The sequence below is a fragment of the Parasteatoda tepidariorum genome, chromosome X1 (genome assembly GCF_043381705.1).
Source record: "Parasteatoda tepidariorum isolate YZ-2023 chromosome X1, CAS_Ptep_4.0, whole genome shotgun sequence".
Taxonomy (NCBI): Eukaryota; Metazoa; Arthropoda; class Arachnida; order Araneae; family Theridiidae; genus Parasteatoda; species Parasteatoda tepidariorum.
This window is the reverse complement of record NC_092214.1, coordinates 3796166-3823987: the sequence shown is the minus strand read 5'-3', so window position 1 is coordinate 3823987 and position 27822 is coordinate 3796166. Positions and strand designations below refer to the sequence as shown.

Sequence of the window (27822 nt, the reverse complement as noted above, 5' to 3'; positions counted from 1 at the left end):
GAAAACGGTCTCGTAGAATCAGAGAAATCTTCATGTGCAGTTTCGCACTAATGTGCTCCTTAAATAAAAATACAAGGTTGTACAAAGGAACTTAAGTTCAAAAGAAACAAGCATTCGGAAGCGTATTGCAATAAATAATTTTGTATACAACCGGTAAAAATTATTGTTTTGAAATTTTTATCAAAGGAGCTTAATAAACTTTATTTACTGTTGAACATCATCGTGCAATTTTCTCTACTTTTTAAACGTTTGTATAACATTTCATTTTATTCTAAAGTGTTATCTAATTCAAATAATATGAATAAATTATTATAGTGATAAAATAATTTTTTTTGTATATTGCCTTATAGATTACTTGTTTTAGATTTATATCTTGCATTGCTATTTTTTAGCAATTTTCTAGTGTGCGTGTCCATAATGAATATTAGTGTAATTTGTCTGTTTTTAAAACGACTTTCCCGCATTATTGGCTATCTAATTTTTTTTTTAATATCTGAAAAATAATCGCCCATAAAAATCTGAATAATAATTCCCCATGTACTGCATATAAAAATCTAAAAATTAATTCCTCATGAAAAGTACCTTAGTGACGGAGACTTGATTGTAATAACTATAACAATATAAATAACAAATATAAAGATAGTAAAATAAAAAGCAACGTATCAAAACTTTTTAAATTCATGATGTGTAAGGCATATCCATAATTTCATATCCCTTTATGCTCTTATGAAAAAATTCTACTCCTATTCTTATGTTAAATTTTAATCTTCATTACTCACGCCTGGTCTTTTCTGTAAGGTATCCGTTTGGTAATGTGTTTCTTTTTAAAAAAGAAAACTGAAATAGGCACGCACTAAAATCGAAATACCATAAGCACAATCTTAATAATTTTTTCTTTTTCATTTTGTTTGAGCAAAAATATGCTATTTTAATGTTTTTGTAAGGGAATATTTCCTTATCTCTGACCTGTTAGAGCCAAATGTCATTAGCAAGGTGCCTAGAGGTTTTTGTACATGCATAAATTAAAAAAAATTTAGTGTTTTACCTGTAAGTGGCTATAAATTATATTCTTTGAGTTGGTCTCCTTCTGTAATCTTTTTACTCTATAGTTGTGCCACTTCCTGAATTATTGGTGCTGGAATATGGAAATCATCCTTTTTTCCTTATTTAAATGTCACACATTGTATTTGGCCTGTACATTTCAAAATTATTTTAGTATAGTTTGATATTATGACCAGCCTCGTGGCAGAATTGCAGCGACATTGAACGTTACAGAGTTATTGCAGGAAGATTTTTCTCTTGAAGAGTAAAAAAAAAATTACTTTTCTTTTCTACAGAAATTTATATGTAATATTTGAATCATGCATTTAGATAATCACTTTTTGAGGCTCTCAATTTACGCTGTAGTTTTGTAAATTGGTGTAATGTTTTGATTGTATTTTCAGCATTTATTGATATTGATTTTCACATGGATTTTAAATATCCTGATATATTTCAAACAATACGGAAATTTGAAATTGTGCATTTGAGTATTTACTTTTTAAAGCCATAATTTTATTGAATGTTTGGCACTTATTGCTATTAGATTCTCCATAGTTTTTAAATCCGAAATTTTTTATATGATATTATTTATTACAACAACTAATCTCGAAATGAAACACGCATTTGAAGAATCTGATTCTCGTTATTTCGTCGTCGATCTTTTTTTCGGCAGTTACTGCAGATTTCATGATTTTTAATTAATTTATTTATTATATATTTTTTTATTGTATTTTTTTATTATTTTCTTTAGTATAAAAAATTATTACATGTTCAATTAAAAAATGGTATGTTTTTTTTTTTTTTGTTAACCCAGCGCTTTTGCTATTTTAAATTAGTAACATGTTTATTATTATTAAAAGCATCATGCAGAAAGATATTAGTGCCAGAGAGTTTTGACGCAGATAGCTCAAAAAAAATTCTGCCTCAAAAATGACAAGAAAATTACAATAGTTGAAAAGATATTCTATACTTATACCTCTATTAATCTCTAAATAAATTAATTGCTTTTCTGTTTTTCTTCGGAACTTCTTAATCATTTTGCACTTATTTTTTAGTAAATTGTTTTGCCCACATTAGCCATAGTACTGTCCGAGTAATATTTAGGTTTGACTTGTGTTCATGTAAATATTTAGTGTAATGTAATAATCAAGAGAGTGAGGAGCTACAACCTATGATTAGGGCTGCATGTTTGCCGCGGAGCGAATTTCTGCAATGATTTCCGCGAAATTGTTATCTTTTTTCCTAAAATCCGCAAATTTCTCAACATGTCTTGACTTGCTCGAAAATTGCTTAAAATTTGATTTTTTTTAATTTATTATTTTTATTAAACAGAATTTTTTATTTTCCTGAACCTTAAATTGAACATGTAAAATTGATTAGATATTTAGGGGAGTAAATCAATAGCAAAATGACATGAAAATAGTTCAGAGATAAGAGATAATCACAATCTTGTCAACTAAGGTGGTCTTTCTACACTTAGGGAGGGTAATTACCTTCCTGAAGTCAGTAAGAGTACAAAAGAAATTGGAATCACAAAAGAAGGAAAATATTATAAATCAAATCTTTGACAGAAAAATTGTTATACATGCTATTGCACTGGGCAATGAAATTTCTACTGCCTTTCTACATATCCAGTTAATTTTTCCTAGGCAGCTTCTTGTGATTTCTTAAATATGGATCAGTTTCTTGGATGAAGGGGGGCACTAGTAGTTAGTAGAGTCTTGTAACTAGTAGTTTGAATGTAGAATGTTTGAGTTTTCACAGCAATTACTTCTTACAAAGCAACGGTCAAGGAATTGCGCGCTGGTGAAGGAAAATTGATCGAGTTTTGGAAATTAAAGACCGAACGCTCCAAAATTGGCAAAAGTGGCGTTGATGCAGAAAGATCGTTTTCTAAGTATAAAAATTTATTAAGTGATGAAGGACGAAGGATAAATGAGAATAATCTGACAATGTACAATACTTTGTATCAAAATTCTGTTCATTTAAATAAAAATATTAATATTGCTTGAAATTCAAAGAAATACTTTTGTTGTGTATTTTTAAGCTTTTTTTATTATTTGCGCAATTTCTGTCTTTTGCATCATTTATATAATAAATTTTTTTATGTTTAGAATTTGTGTAATTTTCAAAATTTCCCCCGAGTTTTCCTCGAATTTGGGGTCTTTTTTCCCGTGACAAACTTGCAGCCCTACCTATGATGAGTCAACTTCATTTATGTTATAAATGATAATACTAAATATGTACGTCCCCATTCCTTAAATTCCACTGGATCTTGGTTCAAGAAATGGTGATAATTAAGATGGATAAAAGAGCAAATTTTATCTAAAGCTACCTTGGCCTTAAACTGAACTTAAGTATAGCTACAACTGTGGTGTTTTTCATTACAAAAAACAACTTTTCTGATTGTTTTTTATTGTAATAGTTTTTTTTGGGAAGTTTTTATGCAAATTTCTTTAAATGTGAAATAATCAGTTGATATAAGATTTTGAATTTTCAACTTTACAGAAATTTAATGTTAATTTTTCGTTTTTAGATTGAAGTTTTCGAGCTTTGGTAATCTGAAGCAGTAACTTCCTCTGGAAGAAATTAATTACTACTATACAAAAGTTTTTGAAGGTATTGCGATTATTTTCTGACAATGTACTTAACTAACCTTTATGAGGGGAGTGAAGAAATGATTGAATATTTTGAAACTTCTCTCAAAGATGTGAATCAAGAGCTTCAAAAGTGGAATACTGTGATCGAAAATCATTTATTGAAAATAAATGGATTAACAGAAGTACTTCGATTACCAAGCATTAATCAAAGTAAGCATTTATGTATATTAATACCTTCATATTTATTCAGTAGAAAGTTCCTGTTTCTGTAATTGTGGTATACAAAGTATTGTACCATTTGTATGAATGGGTACCAATTTAGAAAATGGTGTCCGATATTTTCTAATTTGAATGTGTTTTAAAAAATTTGTATTTCGTATAGAAATTCTTATTTATGCTAAAATTTGAAAATAAAATTTTATATCAAAATAATTCTAGTGCCGACATTAAATTAGTAATTTATTAATATTAATAATTTTATTAACATTAATAATATAAATTCTACTAAACAACCACTCAGTTGTATGTCATTTTTTTTTACTATTATAATTTTTTTGCGATCTCTATTAATTATTTGTACAGTCGGCAAAAAAAGAGATATCACCCTGAATAACTCTCATTCTAATGATCTGATTTTCACGAACTAAACATCAATTTTGATGTTTCCTGAGGGTGACCTCAAATATGCTTATTAATTGGTGCTAACTATTAATTAAGTTACAAAATCAGACTCAAAAACATATTTCTCTGAATAAAGACATTGTTTTTACAATTTTCTTGAAATCAATAATAAAAATTTTATAAATTTTCTAATTTTAATTGGAATTGGGTTCAATTCTTTGAAAATTGTAAATTATTTGATGTGGAATGAATTGCTCACTTTTATTTTTTTACTTTAACACCTAAGTTAAGTTTTAAATTAATCTGTTAAAGTTACAGTTTTACTTTTGTTGCTGTACAATTTTAATGTAGCATTATTGTTTTTAATTGATAAATATTTTTTTAGGCTTTGAATGGGTAAACACAAGTAGGCCTCTCTCAATAGAAAAAGATCTTAGTGGTAAAATTGTCATATTGGACTTTTTTACTTATTGTTGCATTAATTGCGAACATATATTACCATATTTAAAAGCAGTTGAAGATGAATTTTCTGATAATGCAAGTGTTGTAATAGTTGGAATTCATTCACCTAAATTTCCAAATGAAAGAGACAAAAACAATGTTAAGGACGCTGTCTTCAGAAATAATATTACACATCCTGTATTGCATGATCCAGAAAACTTTTTATGGAAAGAAATGGGTATATATTGTTGGCCAACAGTCCTTATATTAAGTAAGTTTTTTCCTGTTCCTTTTGCTTTTGGAAGTTAGGTTATACAAATTAGATAATAAATATCATTCTGGAAAATCTTTATATAGTATTTTATATAGGTCTTCTGTAATATTTTTACAAGTGCTGTATCAGTTTATCCTAAGAATACAGCTTTAAAATTTTTTTTTGATATTTATGTGAAAATTAAGTTCTTATTTATTTGATTATCTTTTTTGATTTCAAATTTAATCTTAATAATTTATTGATGGTTTTTTTTATAAATATAAGGAAAATTTATTGCTTAGTTTAGTTTAAAGATTACATTTCCTAAGTGTATTATAAAATGTGTTATTAAAGCAATATTTATTATTTTTTTCTGACAGACTAAATAATAAATGATGACTAACTGATTATAGTTTTATTTATTTTTAAAATAATTTTTTTTTACTTAATTTTTAAACTTTTTATGTCACATACGCTCACCGCTCACTAATTTTAGCAGTATTAAGTTTTGAAAGAGCTGTTAGGAAAGTCAAAACAATGTGCAATACATGTTCTGATTTGACTAATAGTCTATGAATTTTTTGTAATTTTGTGCTTTCTGTTAACTGTATTGAAGAAAAAAACTTCATTTATGTTATTTTTTTATTTATTTATTTTGTGGCATGGTTTTGTCTTTAATTGTCCGTTTGCTTCACACTTTTAAAATTTTTTGGTCTTTTGCATAAAATAAAGTCTTATGTAAAATATTTTGAAATATATAATACGTAATGTATTTTTATATATCATGTAAAATATTTTTTCAGGAGATAATTGCTGAGTTTAGACACTTTATTTTTTTTCACATTAGTGATGGAAATTTTTTTTATTATTTTCTTTTTTTTTGCTGCCTAAATTTTGTATACATTAACGGTCATGTTATATGTAAAATCTCTTTCATATGAAAAAATTTTCTCTTGAAAATGAACTTGCATCAGATCCTTGCAATTATTTTCTCTGATTTTGTCTATTTTTGCATTTTATATTTTCTTTATGGGAAATCATCTGAAATTTTTAATTTTTAAGAAGTAAAATCATTGCCCTAAAAATTAAATATGAGATGGTAACATTATTGCTTGAAAGGTAAATTATGATTAAAGTATCGCAGAATATCTCAAGATGTACTAATTAAAATAGCTCAACATAGACCTTTTACTTTAAATATTATTGATGGAGTTGACAAATATTTTCAAGTCATCTGATTACTGTATCTAATAATCAGTTTTTCCTCCTAATTTTTAGGTCCTGCTCATGTAGTGCAGTTTTCTATATTTGGAGAAAGTCAAATTGATAAATTAAGTCATCTTGTTCATCAGACATTGAAGTTCTTCGATTCTCAAAAACTTACTTTGAACTATGAGTCTTTATCAAATGCAATTCAAACAGAAAATGTTTTGTCTGAAACATTACGTTATCCAAGCAATCTAACAGTTTGTGATGATTATATAATTGTCTCAGATACAGGTCACAATCGACTCATCGTCATTACCGTGCAAGGAAAAATTATGGTTAATATTTTTTTAATATAATAAACTTAAAAATTACTTATTGTATAATGTTGTAACTTTTTTATAAATGTAATACTTGTACAGTCAAATCCTGCTATTGTGAACCCAGCAATAAGTATACTATAAGTGGTGGTTCACTATATCCAAATACTTAGAAAAGTTTCATTTTTAGCTTATGACAATAACATTGTTAGAAATAGTGATTTCAATTGTGCATAATTTGTTTATAAATTATTAACTGATTAAATAGATAATAAATTAAATATTAAAAAGTATAAAAATTAATTTTTATATTCTGTGGAAGAAGTTGATTTTTAATTGACTGCAATTCAGTTTTAGTGGAGTCCGCTGATTGTCGTATCAGCAATTAGTAAAGAATTCAGTATTTTTCCAGTCTGCAATTTTGCAGTAAAAAAAATCAGTTCATTTAATGCGGATTTCACTTCTGAGTTTTTGTTCTTCTTCAACATAGAGGGGAGGGTAAAAAGTGAAATGTGCTGCTTAACAACTTGTTCGCCTTCATTTAAATTTTTAAGAGTACTAAGATTGGTCACAATGTAAAGATATGCCATCATTCACAATTGCAATTCCTGCAAATTTGAAGGAGAAATGAAAAAAAAAAATTTGAAAAGGAAATGATATAAACAAATTACCAATTTTTTAACTGTTTACTATAAGCATTTAAAATAGCATTAATTAGATTCCACTAAAAAAGTTCACTGTAACCAAGTATTCAGTATATACCATTTTCATTATGGTTCATTCATAGTGGGGTTAGCTGTAAAATGTTTTGTTTGATCAATTTTTGTGGATATAAGGTACACCAAAATTTATTTAATGCTTAATAGCTGTTTCAGAATACTTGAAATGCTGTAATATTTGTTTTTATAAGTTTCTTATTTTCACGAGGAAAAGTTGAGCATTTGGGATCAAAGCATTCCAAGATCATACTGTAGAATTACAATTTTTAGGATATTGTGAAAAATTTTAAAATTGTCTACTTTGAGTAAAAGTTAATGTCTAATCTTTTAACTGCCAATCTGTTTGAGAAAGCAACCTGGCCTTTTAAACCTTTAATTATTAAATTTATGGGAATTTATAATTAAAGGTTTAAAAGGCCTAGTTGCTTTCTCATACAGGTTTTATTCTTTGTTAAAGAAACACTTAAGGTTCAAAAATGCTCACAGTTCAAATTTACCCAAAGAGCTTTGAACTTATAATTGAGACAAAAAGATTCATGTTGTATTATAGAATTTAAAAAAATATACTATCTGATTATTTTACTGATCTGATTATTTAATTACTGAATAATTTTAATTTGAACATTTGCAGTTTCACTTTTGAACTTAATTTTCACTGCAAATAAGAACCAGTTATTTTGGAAAATGTTATATTCTTTAACAAATATTTTATTAGCTTTACAAGTTAACGAAAAAAAAAACTAATAATATTTTATTTTATATGATAAATTTCAAGTTATAATTCAAATTATGTTACGATAATATGTAGCACAAATTGTGTGCAAGGTTTTCCAAAAATGCGTTTTTATCTAGAGCTTACGTAACTTCATAAGTTTAGTTACCCTTTACTTAAAAATAATTCTAGCATTCAAATTTCTTTTTATGTAAAAAAAATGTACATTAATGCGTTCTTAAACTTAGTATGTAAATTTTCTCATCCTTCCAGACAAAACACTAAAGAATCACAGCTAATGTGGATTGAGAAATGGAAGGTTTTCTCCTAAAAATAATATTCTTGCTTTAAGATCTGCTAATCATGCTATTTTTAGTTTCATTGAAGAATATTTGGAATTTTTACTTATTCATGAAAAAGTTTTAGTAGTTTTTTCTTACTACTAGTGTTTTAATATTTTATGACTGCCATAATTTTTCAAACTTGTATTCATTTTTCATTTAATCAGGATATAATTGGTAATGGAAAAGCAGGTTTTGAAGATGGCCCATACTCAAAAGCTTTATTTAACAACCCTCATGGAACTGCATGGCTGAAACCTAATATTATATTTGTGGCTGACACAGGAAATCATAGTATTAGACAAGTAAGCTGTTGTATTTTTAATATTTATTTTAATAAATACGTTTTTTTTTTTGCTAGATTGAAATCTGTGTGAGTTGGATGATTTGATTTTCACTTGCTAAAATGCAATGTTATTCGACTGAGTGTTTGATGGACCCCACACATAAAAGGTTAATTAGTTAAAGCTAACATGGATTTAAGTAACAAATTGTACTTTCTCTGAACAATCATATCTTTTGTTTTGACAAACGTAAATTTTTAGCTGTCTGGGAATTATGTTTTCAGTAGTTAAGTCAGCAAACAAGTTGTCAAAATGATGGGACTTTCAACGCTATTTATTAATGTTTAATATTTCATCAAATCTCTTAAATTAATTTCACTCATCTAAATATTAAATCGACAAATTACATCTATATAAACTTTTGAAACTTTACTTAATGACTGTTTTATGTAAAAAAAATAATAATATTAATAATTATGTATTTTTCATTATTTAATTAAATCTTGATCAAAATTTTTCTAATTGTAAGATATGCAAGTTTTTACACCATCTTATGCATTGTAATTTTTGTTGTTGAAATTTAAAACTTGAATTAATTTTGTTGAATAGTTCTCGTAAACGATATAATTAGGACTGCTTTAAGTTTTTATAAAGTTGTGTTTTAGGGTGTGAGGAAATATACAAAAATCGATCAATATTAAAGGACCCAAACTTTTGTTAAGTTTTCTTAACTAAGTCATGAAAACCAGATCTTACAGACTGCATCTATTGTTTGTAACTTAAGGGTCAAAAATTCAAAAACCCACCAAAAGAAAAGTATATTTCCAAATATAGTTTGGTTGTACTTTGTGTTACAAATGAGTAAAGTTAAACAAACTAATTGATTACTGTTAAGTAATCACAAAAATAGACAAGGATATACTATTTTTTGATTTTATAAATTGGAAACTTTTTGTCATACAATAAAAGGACAGATAAAAAAATGAGATAAAAAATTGTTTAAGCAAATCGTTAGTATTGTTTTAAGGTTGTGGAAGAAGAGGAAAAAGATGAAATACGCAAATCAAATGTGGTGAAAACCGGGGGTGTGTGGGGGTAGTATGAGAAACCCAAATGTGCAAGATGTAGAAAGTAAATCATATTTCTAAACATTAGAAAGGAATGGGATACTAAAAAGATAACTAATTTAACTATAAGAATTTTTCAAAGATTAATTCCCAGAAGTCAAGATTAGTATTGAATTATTTTAACAGAAGGAGCTCAAACTTATGAATGATTAGAATTCCAGCTATGCCAAGTGATGGAAGATTGTGTATGTTTATTTAGAGAAAGCTTGTTTTTGTGTCTGGTTTTATGACTTAAACTATCATTGATACTAATTAATTAGTGTAACTTAAATGATATCCTTAAACCATGAAGATTATCTTAATATGTTAAAAGTATTATTGAAGGTTTCCTGTTTAAAATTCATAAACCTCTAATTAAAGAAATAGAAGTAATATCTTAAGTATAATACCAAATAAATATTGAATCTCATTTTGTAATAAAATGGTTTTATTTTGTTTTTGTTTAAACTCTATAAGTTTTCTTTAATTAAAATATTTAATTTAAATTTATATTGCTCAGTAAAATATGTATTATTTATAAAATATGTATGTGTATGTTTCTTTTTTTTATACTCTAATTCTGTAAACATTGCAGTTTTTTTACTTTCTTTTTTAGAATTTATTTCAGAATGAACTTCTGTATTACATGATTTGATAATAATAAAAAACATTTCTTTTCCCCAATGTGTATATATATACATATATTGATAAAAATGGAGGGGGAAAAAATTTAAAAAGTGTTTTTTCTTTCTTTTTAATTTTTGAACAAATTAAAACAATTTTATTTTCTGTAAATATGCTACCAAGTTTATTAAAAAGATTTTGTGCTTAGAGCACAAATGTTTATAATAAAAATTATATTTGTACAAGTGCATGCGGCCCTTTAATATTCAACCTGCAGTGCAAGTGGCCCTTCCTTCAAAAAGGTTGTGCATCCCTATATTACAGGCTGATTGCATTTTCTATTTACTCCATTTGCCATTTTCTGGATGTTTTCATATTTTAAATCATAAAAATTATATCTTTGCAAAATTTAAATAAAATTCATATAAGTAATCTTTCCTAAAGCTAAAAGTCATTTTTTCTCAGCTTCTTTCCTGAATCTCAAGTTACATTCATTTGTGAACTTCCTAAACCTTTTAATTCACAGGGCTGATTGTGCTCCGGAAAAATCCCTATTTCCGGAATTTTCGCTAACAGTGATCCGGAAGTTTCCGGAGATCGAAGGTCCAGACGTTTCAAAAAATCATTGGTCACAGAAGTTTCCGGAAATCAAATTTTCAAAAGTTGAACTTAAAAACACAGTTTATTTTATTTGTTTGTAAGGAAGACCCAGAGAGATACTTTATTAGCTTATATTCATGATTAATATTCATTTTTTATCAGTAAATAGTTGTTATAATCATAAACTCAAAAAAGAAAGACATATTTGTAAATTTTAATTACTTCTCCAGGTCATCATAGGTATGTGTAAAATTTTAAATATATTTTAAGTAAACTAAGAAATATTGAAGAAAAGGAAAGAAACCTTGTTTAAATTTTTTTCTAATTTTTCAATTTAAACTGTTTTTTTTTTAACTCAAGAAATTTTCCGAAATTTTGACTTGTGCTCACAATTACAATTCAAAGAGGTTTCATAGCTATTACAAAATCTTGAATTTCTAATTATTTCATATATTTAATTTTTTGAGGAATTTACTGATAATATAGTTTTAAAATGTGAACAAGTGAATTTGACTGTAGCATTTTATTTATATTTCTTTCATTACCTTCGTACATTTTACCTTTATTACATTATCTCAGTAAAAATATAAGTAAAATAATAATTGTTGTTAGTGATCGCAGTATGTTTCCTACCTAGAATGTTTCTTCATCCCTTAAGTTAGAGAATTTTTTAGAGTGAAGCCTTTCATTACTGTGCATGTGTCTGATGATTTTGAAACTGGGGCATTTTCATTTCATTAAATAAGTTTAAAAATGTATATTTAACCTTTTGATCTGTTTTCATAAAATTTTTCTGTAGCTAAGCTTCTGTAGCTTTTCTGTAGTTTCAACAAAAATGTGCACCATTTTATAAGAGAGAAACTATACTTTTCCACCTAATATTTGTCTGAATTATTTATGTCAAATTGATGCTTTTTATAATCGTGTTTTTTTATATATTACTTTTTGTAAGATTTTTATTTACTTCTTTTAGATAGATCTTCTTTCTAAAACAGTCATTACTATTTTTGATGGCAGAACTAAAAATTATGATTCTAATCTTAGCACAGAAGAAACTGTACCTCAATATAACTTCTTGTCTCCTTGGGATTTATGCATTGGACCCAAGTTAGGTAATTAAAGTCAATTTCTTTATGAATATGTTTTTCACTGTGATTGGGTGTTAGAGGCACACCCTTTTCAAGCTTTATTTTTTTATAATCTTAGAAAATTTTTTAATCCTACATGAAAATGTCTAAAATAAATAAATTTGAAGTGAAAATAAATAATATGGGATTTTTAAAACACCTTAACTTATTCGTATCTCTTTTTAGCATAAGACATTAAATTTTTTTTCTCTAATTATTTAATAAACTTTTAGTAGCAAGGAAAAATTCTATATAAATTTTGAGTGCGATTCATACATACATTAACTTGTGTTATGTGAAAATTCTTGTATTTGTAACAAGATTTCATGCATCAGAATTTGTGAAAAGAAGAAAATGTATCAAAAAGAAGTAAATATATATAAATTTTAAAAAAAAAAATTTTTTTTTGTCAGCCTAAATATTATATGTTATATTGACAGTAAATTGTTCAAATGTTAAAAGAATTAATCAAAGGCTTTTGATTACTGACAAAGTCAAAAGAATTTAAATACTTTAATATTTAATTTATGTAATCAGTATTTTCTTGCAAAAATTGTAAATATTTTCTTGAAAATTTTATGTTTCAAAAATGTTATTTATAAATTTATGTTCATAGTCAAAGCCAAATTTTTTTTAAACTTTAGTAAGCAAGAGAACTTAAAAGATTGGTTTAGTTTTGTGTAATAATGATTTTTATGATGTATAATTTATTAAAATGAACTCCACTGTGTTATCGTTTCTGAATAAATATGTGATTAATGTTTTTGCCCCACAGTCATAAAATAAACAAAATGTTTGAAGATGTGTTTGTGTCAAAAAGAATTTAAATCTTATTCAAAATGGTGTCAAGTCCTTAATTCCTCATCTTACTATATATGTATCACAAATTTTGTATAGGTACAAATAGTAGAGATAGCTAAGTATTGATTTTTTCGCTATCAGTTACTAACTGATACAGCAAAATATCAGTTACAAAAACCTGATATGTTTTTAATCAGATACATTTCAATGTTAATTTAGATCTTAATTATTAAATTGCACGGTAAAACTTCTATTATTTTTATTAAATCTAATTTTGTTGAAATGTTTTCACTTCAAATTAAAATATAAAGATATTTTTGCATTTAAAATAATAAATTCATCTAGAATATAACTATCACAAATTCTTGTATTAAATACCACTGAATAATAAAAGTAATACCAAAGAAACATTTTTTCTTTATTTCCTAATAATTGGCTATCGAAATATAATTAATTCTGTTCATGAGAAAATATTTATGAATCAAAATTGGTTCTTCCTCTAGATAGCTTGTGAAAACCATTTAAATTATCTTTTCTTAATTTATGGTTTAATTAATTTAAATGGTTTGCAATTGCTGTCAAAATATTAATTAAGAGTTTTTGTAAAAATTCATGTATTATTTTGCAAGTTGAACAAAGAAAATATTCAAATATCATATGACCTATGAAATATATCTTGAAAACCTATTCATATAATATAAGAAATCTTTGATTATGGATATCTGTGATGAGCCAAAATCAAAAATTACTTGATTGAGATAATTGATTTATTGAGCTTAAAATGTAAATTTTTTATTGTACAAAATAAATATTGTAAAACTCACATGTAAATAAGGTGGGAGAACTGAGAAAGAGGAAATAAATTTTAAAAAAAACAAAACATGAACAAGTATTTCTAGAAACATTCCAATTGTCTGTGACAAGGGAAAAAATTGAAACAACTTCAAATATCAAGTTACTTAAAATAGATTAAAAAATTGAGTTAGTTTAGTGTTAATTAAACATAAATGAGTCCAGATTCACTCAAAAAGTTCTCCACAAAGGACATTCAGGAGTTTCCTCATCTTTTTAAATGGGTTCAAATATATAAGGGCACAAGTTAATTTTGTAACCACAAGATACATACCTAAGTGAATGAAACTGTTGTTCCCGAGCATTATTTATGTGGGTCCCTGAGTGTTTTTTTTTTATTTAGTTACTGTCATTGAACAGTCAGTGCATATTGGATTTGTAGTTATATCAATAGAACTATAAACTATATTCTATGTATTATCTTATAGCACTCTAAAGTAATTGTGAAAAAAATTAAAACTTTTCTTTTTAATTATTTGAATGTTTGTTGTAGATGTTTTTTCCTGTTGTTTCATCTTTGTCATTTTCAGGAGCTAATTCTAAACTTTTGAATACTTTATATATTGCTGTTGCTGGATCACATCAAATTTGGGAATTAAGTCTGGATAATTTAATATCATCTGATGAACAGTTAGTATAGTATGAAAATTTTACCTTTTAAACCATAGAAATTTAAATTTCCTTGATGAGTAGCTGTATAAAATCTGATAAAATATATTTCTAATTAAGTATCTGCTTAAATAAAGAGGATTTAAGCAATTTTTTGTTTAGTAACAATAAGTTTTCTATTTTTTCCACAATAACATTTCCAGTAGTTATTTTTTATTATTTTCTGATTTTGTGTCTTATTTTTAAACTAGTGCCCCTTGATTTTATCAATTTGAAATGTTGAATAAGTTAAGTACAGGGTAATTCAAAATTGCTATAGCTATTAATAACTATTTAATGAAAAATAATTTAATGATAAGATTAACATAGAATGTGGATGGAACTTCAAAATTTCTTTATGTAAGGCACAGACGCGAGTTCATTAGTGAAAATGGCGAGTACCAAGAAAATGAGATTAGAAAGCATTCTGCGTGTTGTTAGAATTTAACAATTGTCATTCTGTTATCACAGTGCAGAGAAGATTTCGTTAGCGTTGTAATCAAGAACCTCCAAATGGACATTAGCGTTGTGATCAAGAAAAACAATCAATTCGACTGTATTCACCAAAAAAAGCTGATTGTGAGTGTTTGGTGCTCTCACACAGGTGTGATCCATTATCATTTTATGAAGCCTTGCTCAATGGTCCCAATAGAAATACACTGTAACTAACTAGGCAAAATTATGTAAATACTTAAAGAAAAATAGCCTATATTGAGCAACAGCTCAGTCCCTACTGACTATCAATTCTTTCTAAATTGTAACAACTTTATTATGGGATTTGAAAGTATAAAAATTTAATTGCAAAAATGCTGTAAAACTAGCCTTCCTGGAATTCATTGACTCTCGTACGCCAAGGCTTCATACACCTTGCCTTAACAACCCTGATGCTTACATGGAAAAAATGTCAATAAAATATGTGTCATTCTGTACTATAGTTCTTTATATCTGCAAACTACAAAACAACTTTTTTTTTTCTTCACAGATTTTATATTTGATGACCTGATAACAGCATTTTACTGTATTTATAAATTTAATACTTTTATTTCAGTTTTTTTTCTTCTAAATAAGTATTTCATCAAAACATGAAATTGCATGCATTTTAATAATTTTGGTATACTAAGTATATATTATTCTTGCAGATATGTCCCTGTAAAGTGTGTTCCCTTTGCTGGAAGTGGTAAAGAAGAGTGTCGCAATAATTCTTACAAAATGAAAGCTGGATTTGCTCAACCATCTGGAATAACTTATAATGAAGCATGCCCAGGAGATTTATTTATTGCAGACAGTGAAAGCTCAACTATTAGATCAATCTCTGTTATTAATGGTGCTGTGAAAACTGTTGTTGGAGGAAGCTTCAACCCTGAAGTAAATATATGAATATACAGTGAAACTGCGGCTTAGCGGATATTCTTCGGACTAAAAAAATTGTCCGTTTATGAGAGTTATCCGTTTACGGAAAGGGTACCCTATTAACTAAGTGTTTAACCTTGTAAATTGTTTTTAGAATATTTTCTAAGATTATAGAAATAATTAAATAATATAAAATAACTATCTACAAGGATATTTATTTAAACTTTTTTAAAAAAATTCGATAAAAAAAGAATATATTAAGAAGTTTGATATAAATACATAAATCTAGATGTAGCTACAGATAAATGAATATAATTTTCCTATTAGCACAGATATTCAATTTAGCCATATGATACAGAATAGGAGCTTTTAGTCCTCGCTCTGTTTCAGTTATTAGGTTTACATCCCCTAACACCTACCTTTCACTTAATAGGAAAGGTGGTTAATTCTTCCTTGAAAAGAACCCTCCCATGATTCACAGAAAAAAAGCAATGCATACCAGTTTGTCATGGGCACCTATGGAGTTGATTATTCACAATTGATCATCTATCAAGTGTATGTATAAATATTTCATTTACATGAACACCTCAAAGATTATACTTCTGTTCTCTTTTTTTATACTCCAACAATGTAAAATATAGTCTTCAAATTGATACGAAAAATAAGAGAAATTTTCTGTGGGGAAGAAGCATTGAGAGCATTTAAGACGCCATTTAAACGTGAGGAGTCTCATAACCTGTGTTGTCCAGATGAAAAGATCAAAAGATGCCGCCGTCTAAATTATTTCACAAGAGCAGTATTATTTTCTCTTCTTTCTTTGCAAAGATAAGACAAGGGGACAGGAAAAAGATTGATTCTTTAGTAGTGAAATAGCTTAACAATATTTTTAATTGTGCATAAGGTAAAAAATTTACATGCTTTAAAAATGGTGAAAAATTGCATTTTTTTTCTTGCAGTTTAAAGCAGAAATAATTTTATTTTCAAATTTAAAAAAAGTAGTGTTCAGTTTGAAAAAATAGAAGATAACGTTTCTGGGCAAAAATGACCATCCACGTTGGGTTACAGGAATGACCGCTTTGCGGAGAATGTACATAATGGTTTATTCATCCAAGTTTCCCGGGGAATTAAAAATATGACACTACTGAGAGACGTCCATTTTGCAGGAGTGTCCATAACACTAGGTTTCACTGTATATGTACAAGTTTATCCTTATTGTTTTTATTGTGCTATATATATATATGTATTATATAATTTCAGTAATTGCTGCAATTATTCTAATTTGAATCATCTTTATTACTGATTATCAGGATTACATTTAAAAAAATGGATGAGTCACGAATAGCAACAGAATCTTAAGTAAAAAATAGCATGTGTCAGTTAAATGTAAATATTCAGATATTATCATTATCATCCTTATATATATATATATACACAGACATATATACATGTGTACATACATACATGATATAAACATAAATATATGTAATCACTGTTTTTTTTCTAGTTGTTTAATCAATACAATATAAGCGAATTTTATAATATAAGCTAATTTAATAACTTTTTTTGTCAATTATCCAATCAATCTAGATATTTGATTATCCAAATCTTATCTCTTCAGATTAATCTTGATTAGAGTTTTACTATATTCTTAAGATGGTTACTAAACTTATCCTTGCATTATTATATTCATGTAATATACTCGTATACATGTATCTAGGATTTGCAGTCATGGTCATGTGAACAGAGCAAACAGGCACAGGATTTCAAAGAGAGCAAACAAATTAATTTTATTTAATCATTTTGAGATGTATGAGAGAGAATGTGTCACAGTATCATCGTGGTCCAGCATAAATGTTAGGGAAAATCTTGCAAAGAAAATCCGTAACATGTGTCAATTTAGGGAATAAGGGAAATCTTAGTAATTGATATTAGTTTATTAAATAGGTCACGCGATTCCCACTAAGAGCAAAGGGGGAAATGTCTTTCTTTTAATTAATACATGCTTGAGCCCTAAATAGATTTAAGGACAGGATGTGAATTTAAAGGTGTGGGAAAGTGTTTTGATTAGAATATTAAATTAAGAAAAAGATTTGCAGAAACGAAATAACAAAAAGATTAATTGAAGCTTTTTATGTTATATGTATATATATGTATGTATGTAAACATACATACATACATACAATGCACACATAGAAAAGTTAAACACAAGTGGAAACACTCCTATACTAACTAATTTTTTCATATTTCTCACGAAATACTCATAGTATTATTTTAAAAGTGTTTTAAGTCATGCAATTTCTTATCCATATCAATAAATTTAAAACTTTTAGCGATTTGACTGATTGGCAAGAAATTGCAAATGAAAAGGTGTGTCTTTGTACACCCTTTGTCAAAAAATACAGCGATGAGCTTATAAGCCATGTCAGTTACATTGATTATCACATGAAGAAGTAATATCTTCATGTGATAATCAATAGAAGTATATACAGAGCAAGCAAAGAAAAAAAATTTTTAAAAATTTCTTAATTTTACTCTGAATTGTATTTGATAACTTATGAAAAATTCCAATTTGAGTATATCTTGAAAGTTTAAAAAGTTTCTAGCAATTTTCTAAGTATTTTTGTTAATTTGCAAAGAATGCTTAGAATGGTAAGGGGTTTTCCACATTTCCACAAATTTAATTTTGTACTGTTAAACAAGATTTATTAAATATATTAACATTATATCGAAAACACTCCATTAAATTATGTTTTATTTCCTAATTCCATTGCATTTTATTCTCTTAACCATCATTTTAGAGTATTACCATTTGTTATGAAATTTTATTTTATGATACAGAAAGAAATGTATGTAACACCCCTTATCATTTAGAGCTTTCAATTAAAAGGTACAAAAGCTACTTTGAAATTTACTAAAACCTTTTTACATTTTTACGATATTCTAAGTGGACTTTTTTCATAAGTTTTTAGTTACAATTATAAACAAAATTATGAAAAAAAATTTATGTTTTCCCCACATATGCAGTATGAAAGGATTACTTTAGATATTCATACCTTACATAATTTTTTACGAATTTTATTAAAATTTTAAAATGATATTTTTATTATTACTTGAAATATATTAATATTATTAATCAAAATGATATTATACTCAAAAATTTGTTTAATTTTATCGAATACTTCTGCCGAAGAAAATGTTTGTCAAAAAAATTAGTTTTTCATTAAAATGTCCATATCATCATGAATATTTAAGCTAGGTTTATAAATTTTTCTGCAGTTTTTCATATGATTATGTAATATAATGTAATTGACAGGAATTACAAGCTTAATATTGTATTTTTTAGCATAATGTGTTCAAAAACTTTCTCTCTTGTTCGTCAGTCCCTCAAACCTCTAAAAGCTTTAAACTTTAATGATATATATGAGAAATTGCACGACTTAAACACTTCCATTTATCTCAGTATTTTTTAAGAAATATGAAAAAATGAGTTAGTATAGAAGTGTTTCCATTTATTTGTCCAAACCTATGTATGCATAGCAGTAACAAAGTTAATATGCATTTGAATCACTGACAAAAGGAAAATTTACTTTTTTAAAATACATAAGAAAATATATAATGATTATCAATGTGAACTCAATTTTATATTCGAGCTTATGCAATTATATTATATCTTTAGGATCTTTTTCAATTTGGAGATACTGATGGGAAAGGCCTGAATGTGAAGCTACAGCATCCATTGTGTGTATGTGTTGCTGATGATGGAAAAATATATGTTGCTGATACATATAACCATAAAGTATGTTTTATTAGCTATGAAAGTTGCTAGGAAAACACTACTGTAACTTTTTAGTTACACTGTTTTATTATATTATAAAAATGCAAGACCATTATAACAGAGTTTTATTTAGGACAGAGGACCAAATCTCAAAGCAATAAGTTTTTACATCAATAAGACTTTACGTGATTAAAGTATGAAAGAGAGATTGATTTTATCTTGGAAATAGTTTTTAAATATTTTTGGACTTTTGCAAGCATTGTAAATACTCAGGCTCTTTTGCCACATCATCATATTTTCTTAACTAATATAAATTAAATTGAAATTAATATATATACATACAGTTATGTATAATACATATCTTATAACTTTAAAAAGAGACAATGTGATCTGTCAGTTAATGAGAGCGCTTTAAACAAACACTTTAGTGTAAAGAATATCTCTGAACAATTATACTATTCTTCCCTAATGTAAATAAAAATGTCCTTTTCTTTTTTCAAAATTTAAAAAGCATTAATTGCTTATGAGTGAGTAGCATATTGAAAAGCAATAGTTTTAGAATTGTTTGTACATAATTACGAAAATGCAGTACATACATGTTGTTATGACTTAGAGCAAGTTTTATCCTAATTCTAAAGTAATTTATGCACTTTCAAGAGATTTTTGATGCATGGGTATTCAGAATACTCCATGAAGAGTTCTGTTCTGAACAATTAACTGTCATGATATTTTGCTTTGGGGCTTATGAGGAGGTATTCAAACTTATATTCTTACATTATTTAGAATAATAATGTGAATATACTTAAACTATTAATTCTTTTAATTAATCTTTACGTAGTCAGTAATCAGGTGACCACTTTGATCAGCCTGCGTAGGGACCGAGGGTGTGCGGTATGGGTCCTCGTTAAACTGTTCTACCGTAAAGTGCTCGACTTACACGCAGGTTGTCAGACTTCCATAGCGAAGGAATAATCCCCTCTACGGAGGATCAAAATTGTGGTGACATATCTTCAAATCATCCACAAGGATGTTTCCCAGACTCACCAATAGCCAATTGTGCAGCTCTAGTGTGTGTCCTAAATAAAGTACCTACTTCACTATTTAGTTATAATGACTTCTGGTCATCTAATTTACATTTATAATAAGGTTATTCTAATTCAACCAGTCTGGTTCCTTTATTTTGAATTAATGCATAAATTTCAACTTTTATGTATAATTTTTTCTTGATTTTCTTTTTTCCTTTGTTAAAGTATGTATTTCTCATAGTTTTGAAATGCTAAAATATTTTTTTATTTTGCACCTACACATTTTGAAAATGGCATCCTTTTAAACTCGCTATATTGATACCTTCTTACTTTGTATATATTTTGGACAAACAACGCATGTATAATAAGATTCAAGTGTATTTTTCTTCAAAATATCTAGAGATGTATTTATATGTTTAAGTAAACTCATATGTTAAGAAATTTATAAAATTCCTAATTTTCTCTGTAATACTTTGTCCAATTTCATTATTTTCAGATGAAGGTAGTCAATAACAAGACACGAGAATGCACAACTTTAGATCTCCATCAAGCCAGTCATGGAGCCAGTAATTTAGATTCAGAACTCTTTTTTCTTGAACCTAGTGGCTTATGTTACATTAAAAAAGACAATTCTTTGTTGGTATCAGATACTAATAAACATTGCCTTAAATTAATTGATTTAAAAACAAACATGATTACAAAGGTCAGTATAAAATATTGTTTTAAATTTGTAAAATAAAATTTTAACTGTTGAATAGTTTTTTATTATAATTTAAATGCATATTTTCTTATGATTTGTGAAATTTGCTTTTAGCTGCTGTAATTACACACTAATATCACAATGTGTAAATAAAATTTTAATTGTTGAATAGTTTTTTATTATAATTTAAATGCATATTTTCTTATGGTTTGTGAAATTTGCTTTTTGCTGTTGTAATTACACTAGATGTATTTACACTAATATCACAATGTGGATAATTTTCTTTTCACAACTGAGAAATTAGTCTTTATTTTAAATATTTTTCATGCAGATTAAGGTTACATTCTATAACTCCTGAAAAATGAATTTTTATGGTTTTTCAGTCATTTGTTAATAATATCTCATGCGTTAATAATATCTGTTTCTTTTTTTGTATGTGAGCCGATTTTCTTAAATTTGGTGTCATTAGAGGGACAATGTTAAAACTGCGTAATTGAACTATTAAAATGATGAAATATTTATATAGTTGTTTAAAAATTTTATTGTACTTTTTTTCAGATTTTTTTTTTCTTTAAAAATTTCAAAAATTTGCAAAAAGTAGGGAAATTACTATTTTTGCCTCATCAACTTACTGCATTGTGGTATTACTTACTGCATACTTCAAAAAAAAATTCAAATGTGTGTCTTTTGTTATTGAAGAATAAAAAGTGTTTTTAGGCAAAACATTTAAGTTTTTTTTTATATATGAAATAACAAAGTTCCCCAATCCTGTTCAAAACAAAAAACAGCCTCTCGATTTTTTATAATGTAAAATATGGCAGTTAACATTATGAGAAAAAATCTTGTATTTTGACAAAAAACCACTTTTCATTTTTGTAATGGGCAAAAACAAAAAGCTCTCTCTTTATTTATTTTTTTTTTTTGTTGAAATACATAATATTAAGCATTTTGAACAAATAAAGATTTTTAAAAAAACATTCCGCTATAAAAATTATTGTAGTATTTTGACTTAAAACCACTTTACAGCCAAAAAAACTCTTGTTTCTTTACGTTTAAAAGTATGATATTTAACATTGTGTGAAAAAAAATTGAGATGGTAAAAGTTGTGATTTACCAGTGGAAAATTCTTGAAATACACAAAAAAAAAATATTCATTAAATGGTTTAAATACTTAAATTTATATTTCTAAACTTTCAAAAGTTTAAGTACATAGTTCTCTTTTTTTTTCTAATGACACTAAGCAACTGACTCATAAATAAAAGAGTAGTAATTGTTATGAACACATTTGAATTATGCCATTTTAAAGTAAGTCAATTTTTATAATGTCCCCTTTATTGTAGTTTTGGACCAAGAAATTTAATCCTTTTTCAGCAAGTACTTTTTCATTAAAAAATATGCATTAAAATTTGTGACACAACAGTAACGACAGTGGTCCATTTAATTTAGAATGAGCCATATGTATCTCTCTCATTGTGCCAACTTATGTTATGTTATAAACACAAAACTATACAATGCATCTATTATTTATAGCAATTCGGCCTCATTTACTTAGAATTCAATTCAATTTATTATAATATGATAAAGTTCTAATCGTAGTGTGATTATTTTATAGGTAGCTGTGTCTCAACCTCTTGATTGTGTTGATAGTTCTATTGTGACAACATTACAAAAAAGTCCCAGTTCAGCCTCTTTGAACAGTACTTCTATAAAGTTACATCCCACATCAAGACAAAACTTAAACATTGAGCCTATACAAATTTATTTGAATGTTAATGGGGAAATACATTTCATGTTTTTGATCAATACAAAAGGAATTTCTTTAACACAAGATTCTCTACAACAGTGGGACGTTTCTTTTATAGGTAATTTTGGACAAATTTCATAATTAATAGACTAAAAACATTTTTGGATTGAATATTTATTTGCATAAATAATGTAAATTATTTATCATTACACTGTTTATACTAAGCTATGGTGTTAATTTTAAGCTTTTATTTGATTGCTTAAAATATAGTTTTAATTTCATGGGTAAATTTGTCTGTTTATTACAATCACCCGTCTATGCAGTAGAACCTTGAGTGGTCGTTCCTCAAGATACCTCTCAATGTAAAAGATTGATATGTGAAAACTTAGAATAGGCGTGAATATGAAATATTAAATAATGATTTGAAACTGTATGAAAGGTTATAAAGAAATTATGGAAATTTATAAACTTACAGTAAGTATAAAAAATTTTAATGTCAGAAATTATGCATTCATTGCAATAATACTTACAAAGTACAACAAAGCAGAATTAACGCATTTACTTAAGTAAAATATTTCAAAATTTTGGTTTGAACAAATTCTTTTCTTCTCGGTGTAAATTTGTGACTGATTACTATTCATTTTCTGTTTTGTTTATGTGAATACAGGAAATTCCTCATTGTTTCAAAGACTTGAAGATTTTCTGCTAATGTTGGCATTGGTTGTGGTTCCATTTTACCCTGTATATCAGTATGCACTTTTTCAACGTATTTTTGAGCCAACAACACCACAACTTTCAACATTTTCATCAATTAATGAATAAACATCAAACTTTTTTGAAGCATTTTTTGCCTACTGTAACAAATCATCATTTTCACCATCATTAGCATTAAGTCTCAGAAGTTATTGTTCTTCGTCTCAAAGTGAAATAACTTCAATATTTTTTTTAAAAATTTTGCTAGAATTCCTGAATGAAAGACGCAAGAGTCTACTTGTTTCAAAAATTATTTAAAGGAGTATTATTATTATTATAAAAATAGCATTTGTGATGCGACCATTAAAACAAGATAACAAGATAATAAAAACAAAAACTGTGGGAATGACAGATCAGGGTTTGAGTTTAGTAGTAACTGGATTGATGTCTTGCACTCAAATACTACTCTATTGTGTGGACTGCAAATTAAAGGAAGAAAACCAGCTTAAAATCAGTAAAGAGAGTAAAATATCAGTTGCTTAGGAGTAGAAAAATAACACTAAATAGATAAATTAATTTCTATTTTTTTCATGACATAAGTAATTTTATTTTACCAACTAAGACTTGCATTCCAAATTAATAATTTTTTTTGGAAGTAACATATCTTGCTAATAATGTATCTCATCTGTATTTACATGATCTTTTTAATCTAATCTAAGTGTAGAATTTAAAAATAAAAATTAGAGAAAAGATTACATAATATAAAAAAGAGGGCAAATTCATCCATTAGTTGCCATTTTTACAAATAATGATCACTTTTATTAAAAATTAAAATGGCTATTAAAACTAATTAAAAAGTTGTAGTTTAAATTAATAAAAAAAAATTCTTAATTGTACGCTTCTTGAAACTTTTTTTCTAACATTTAATATATTATTATAATATGAAATTAACATTTAACTTTTATGTGAAATGTAGAAAATTTTTTTATAGATTTTAGCACTTTAGTTGTTTAGCTAAATGAATTTTTGAACTCAAAATTTTATTGTTGCTTCTGACTTCTATTTCTTTTTAAATGTAGCTTAATTTCATGACTTTTTAAAAAATGTATGTATTTACTCAATTTAAAAATAAAATCTTAAACTTCATATTGGTACTAACCATTTTTTAATTTTAAAAATTCTGCCCAATCTTTTGATATTAATTTAGAAAAAAAGTAAATATTATTTTGCAAACATTATGAGTACAGAAATTAGAATTGAGGAGATTTAAGAGAAAATTGTAGGACGAATGTGGTTATAAAAATAATCTGCAAAAAATAGTGTTTTTTTTTTATTTGAAAAGAATAAAATTGTACTTTATTGATGCTTTGACTTAGCTTATTTTATATGCATATTTGGCATGGTATATGCCAATCTTAATAATTAGATCTCTTTTAAACTTTTACTATTTTAAGCAAATGTACAAAATTAAAATTTTCATGGATATCTGTCAATTTAAATTAAGCTAACTTAAAAATTTAAAAAAAATAAATACTTATATTTTTTTAAAATTTTAACTAAATTTCTTATCTTTATTCATTGTGAATATTTCTTAGTTTCAACTTTATGTTTTAAAATTTGTTTTTACCTTTCATTCAGTAGGCTTAAATTACATCCTTTTCTGTCCCTAATGTTTTCCTTATTAGTAGCTCATAAAAATAATGACTGTAATGCAAATACATTGTTTTACGAAGTAAAACTAAGATATGAACAATACAAACAAAACAAATTGTGATATTTAAAAGATAACTTATGTAATAATTGCTAATATTCACAAACGTTTGGTGAAAAATGCAAATTAATAACTAGAAAATTACTAAGGAACTCAGTCAGTTTAGGGTTTGTAGAAAAGTTTAATGCCACCTCTATGACAATAGCTTTTACAGTTGCTTGGGATAAGGCAATTTTACTAAAACTTCAAACCAAGCATTTTAACCATTTTCATTTATCTTCCCCATATTGCATTTTTTTATCTCATATGATCTAAACCCATGCTTCTAAATAAATATATATTAAGCTGAAGGGGAGAGTGTTTGTCAAAAACTAAATTTGTTCAGGGATTCAGTCAGATTGTATTTTTGTTGCATTAGTGATATTTTTAAACCTAATATAAATTTAGTAAAAAAATTATTAGGGGGGGGGGAAATTCTTCATGTTTTTACCAGTAAACTGTAGAATTTGTTCTGTAAAAAATATAAGAGAATAAGTAAGAGAACATAGAGCTCTGAGAGTTCCACTAGTACACTAGAGTTTTCAACTGAGAAACCCTTATGTGCTGTTGGAACTTGCAGAGACTTGTCTGCTAGTGGAATTCTGAAAATTTATGTAAAACCTAAAAGTGGTTACAGACTTCTAAGAATTTCTTTTGTCTTCAAGAATTGCGTATATACTTTTAAATTTATACATATTTTGTAGTTTTTTTCTTTGTTCTAATTGTACTAATTTTTCATTCAAGGCAACACAAAAATATAAATGTTTAAGGCAGAAAATTTAGTGGTATTGATGCAAAAAAATTGCTCTTTTCATGTGATTTTGATTGGTTTTTGAATAATTTATAAAATGTTTAAAGCTTAGAGATACTTATTTTCAATGTAACATATTTCAGAGATAGTAATAAACAATTTAATCTATTGCAAATCTAATTTTTTTCTTTTTAAAAATTATCTCTTAATAGCATGTAGCAATATTTCTGGAAACTGACATTAAAAGCTTTACTCGAATGTAACAATGTGTGTTTTCATTATTACTTATTTTAAGTGTTCTTTTCAATGTTAAAATTTACATCCATCTATGAAGAAAATTGAAACACAATAAAAACTGTTTTTTATAAATTTCCATTCTAAAATTTTCTTTCTAATAAAAGGAAATAGGACCCTAAGTTCTAACACAAATGATTCATAGATACAACCTGTCTGGCAAAAATTTTGTACTGTATATTCAAGCTTGTTCAGATTCATCATGTTTTACTGTATCTTTATTACTATGATATAAAGTATTCATATACTAAATGCACAAGTTACTGCCACAATTTTGCTTAAATTACTTAAGTAAAAATGTTACATATTTTGAGTAGTTTTTGAAGAGTTACACTCATAAATATTCTTAGGGCTTTTTTTTAAGAATGATTTACTTTACATCAAATGTAGTTATTTTCTTTTAAGTCTCATTTTCATGGATACAACCTTCTAAAGGTTACTTCATAAAAAAAAATATAAAAACTTTTTCCTCTGCAACCTTTTTTTTCTGTAAAGTTTGTTCAAAATTATATGTTTATTTATTTATAAATATTTTGCTTATATATTTTATTGATGTATATATTTGATTTTAGGAGAATGTGACTGGAAAGTTGTTTGTTTAGGAGGACTATTCCAAGAAGATATTCAGCCATCATTGATATTAAAATGCTTGTCAAAGCAAAAATCTTGCATGTCCGAAGTCAAACTCAATATTAATGTTTCAGCTTGCGATGATTTGAAAAAAACTTGTTTTGCTACTAGTGCACAAATAGTTCTTAAAACCACTATTTCAAATGCTGGATGTAATATTTTTGACGTCAAAGTATTTTTGTAAAATGTTACTCTATTTTATTATTAAGGTTTAAATATTTTTCAAGCTCTGTCATTTTCTTTCTTAATTTCAAGCATTTTCATATATCTCACCACAAGAACATTATCTGTGATCTCTTTCTATTTTTGATACTAGACTTTTATTGCAGCATTTATTGATATTTCTCTGCAGCTTTTGTTGATATTTCTCTGCAGCTTTTATTGATAAGATTTTAAAGGCAATAAAGATTATAAATTTTTATTACTATGTATTACTTTTAATAGAAAATTATTTTATCCTTCTAACATTTATTTAAACATTGTAACACAAAATATGAAGTAAGAAAATATTTACAGAAGACAGTTTTTGTGTGACTGAGTTAGTATATAAGTAGAGTCGGCAGAGAGTTCATTTATCTGAGAAAGGGCAGATTTCAGCATAGGGTTGCTAAAAGTCACTAATGCCTATTTCACTGGATGTGAAGAAGACTGGAAGGAATGGTACGTACTGAACACACCCCTGCCATGTTTTACTTATATTTCTTTGTTGAAAAGTTGCTTTGAAAAGAAAAGAATGTGCTCAAACGAAACTTTCAAATATTTTGAATAAACTGTGTTTTTAATTCTCTTTCTTTTGCTCCGTAAATATTTTTGC

General features: G+C 26.5%; 1 protein-coding gene across 1 annotated transcript; it reads left to right on the top strand.

The window, feature by feature from the left end:
- LOC107441645 (NHL repeat-containing protein 2) lies at positions 1–27429 on the top strand. The gene is made up of 12 exons (XM_016054986.3): positions 1–247; positions 3578–3851; positions 4648–4974; positions 6235–6500; positions 8422–8559; positions 11842–11980; positions 14179–14278; positions 15436–15661; positions 19323–19442; positions 20943–21149; positions 22759–23008; positions 26951–27429. The coding sequence occupies exons 2-12, from the start codon at positions 3683–3685 to the stop codon at positions 27190–27192; spliced, it is 2184 nt and encodes a 727-aa protein (XP_015910472.2). The 5' UTR covers positions 1–247; positions 3578–3682; the 3' UTR covers positions 27193–27429.
- The last annotated feature ends 393 nt before the right edge of the window (positions 27430–27822 follow it).

Excerpts from the sequence above, each read along its gene's own strand:
- LOC107441645 (XM_016054986.3), top strand. The coding sequence starts at position 3,683 with ATGTACTTAACTAACCTTTATGAGGGGAGTGAAGAAATGATTGAATAT. Across the intron at positions 11,981-14,178 it reads ATGCATTGGACCCAAGTTAG|GAGCTAATTCTAAACTTTTG; the intron begins GTAATTAAAGTC and ends TGTCATTTTCAG. Across the intron at positions 15,662-19,322 it reads GAGGAAGCTTCAACCCTGAA|GATCTTTTTCAATTTGGAGA; the intron begins GTAAATATATGA and ends TTATATCTTTAG.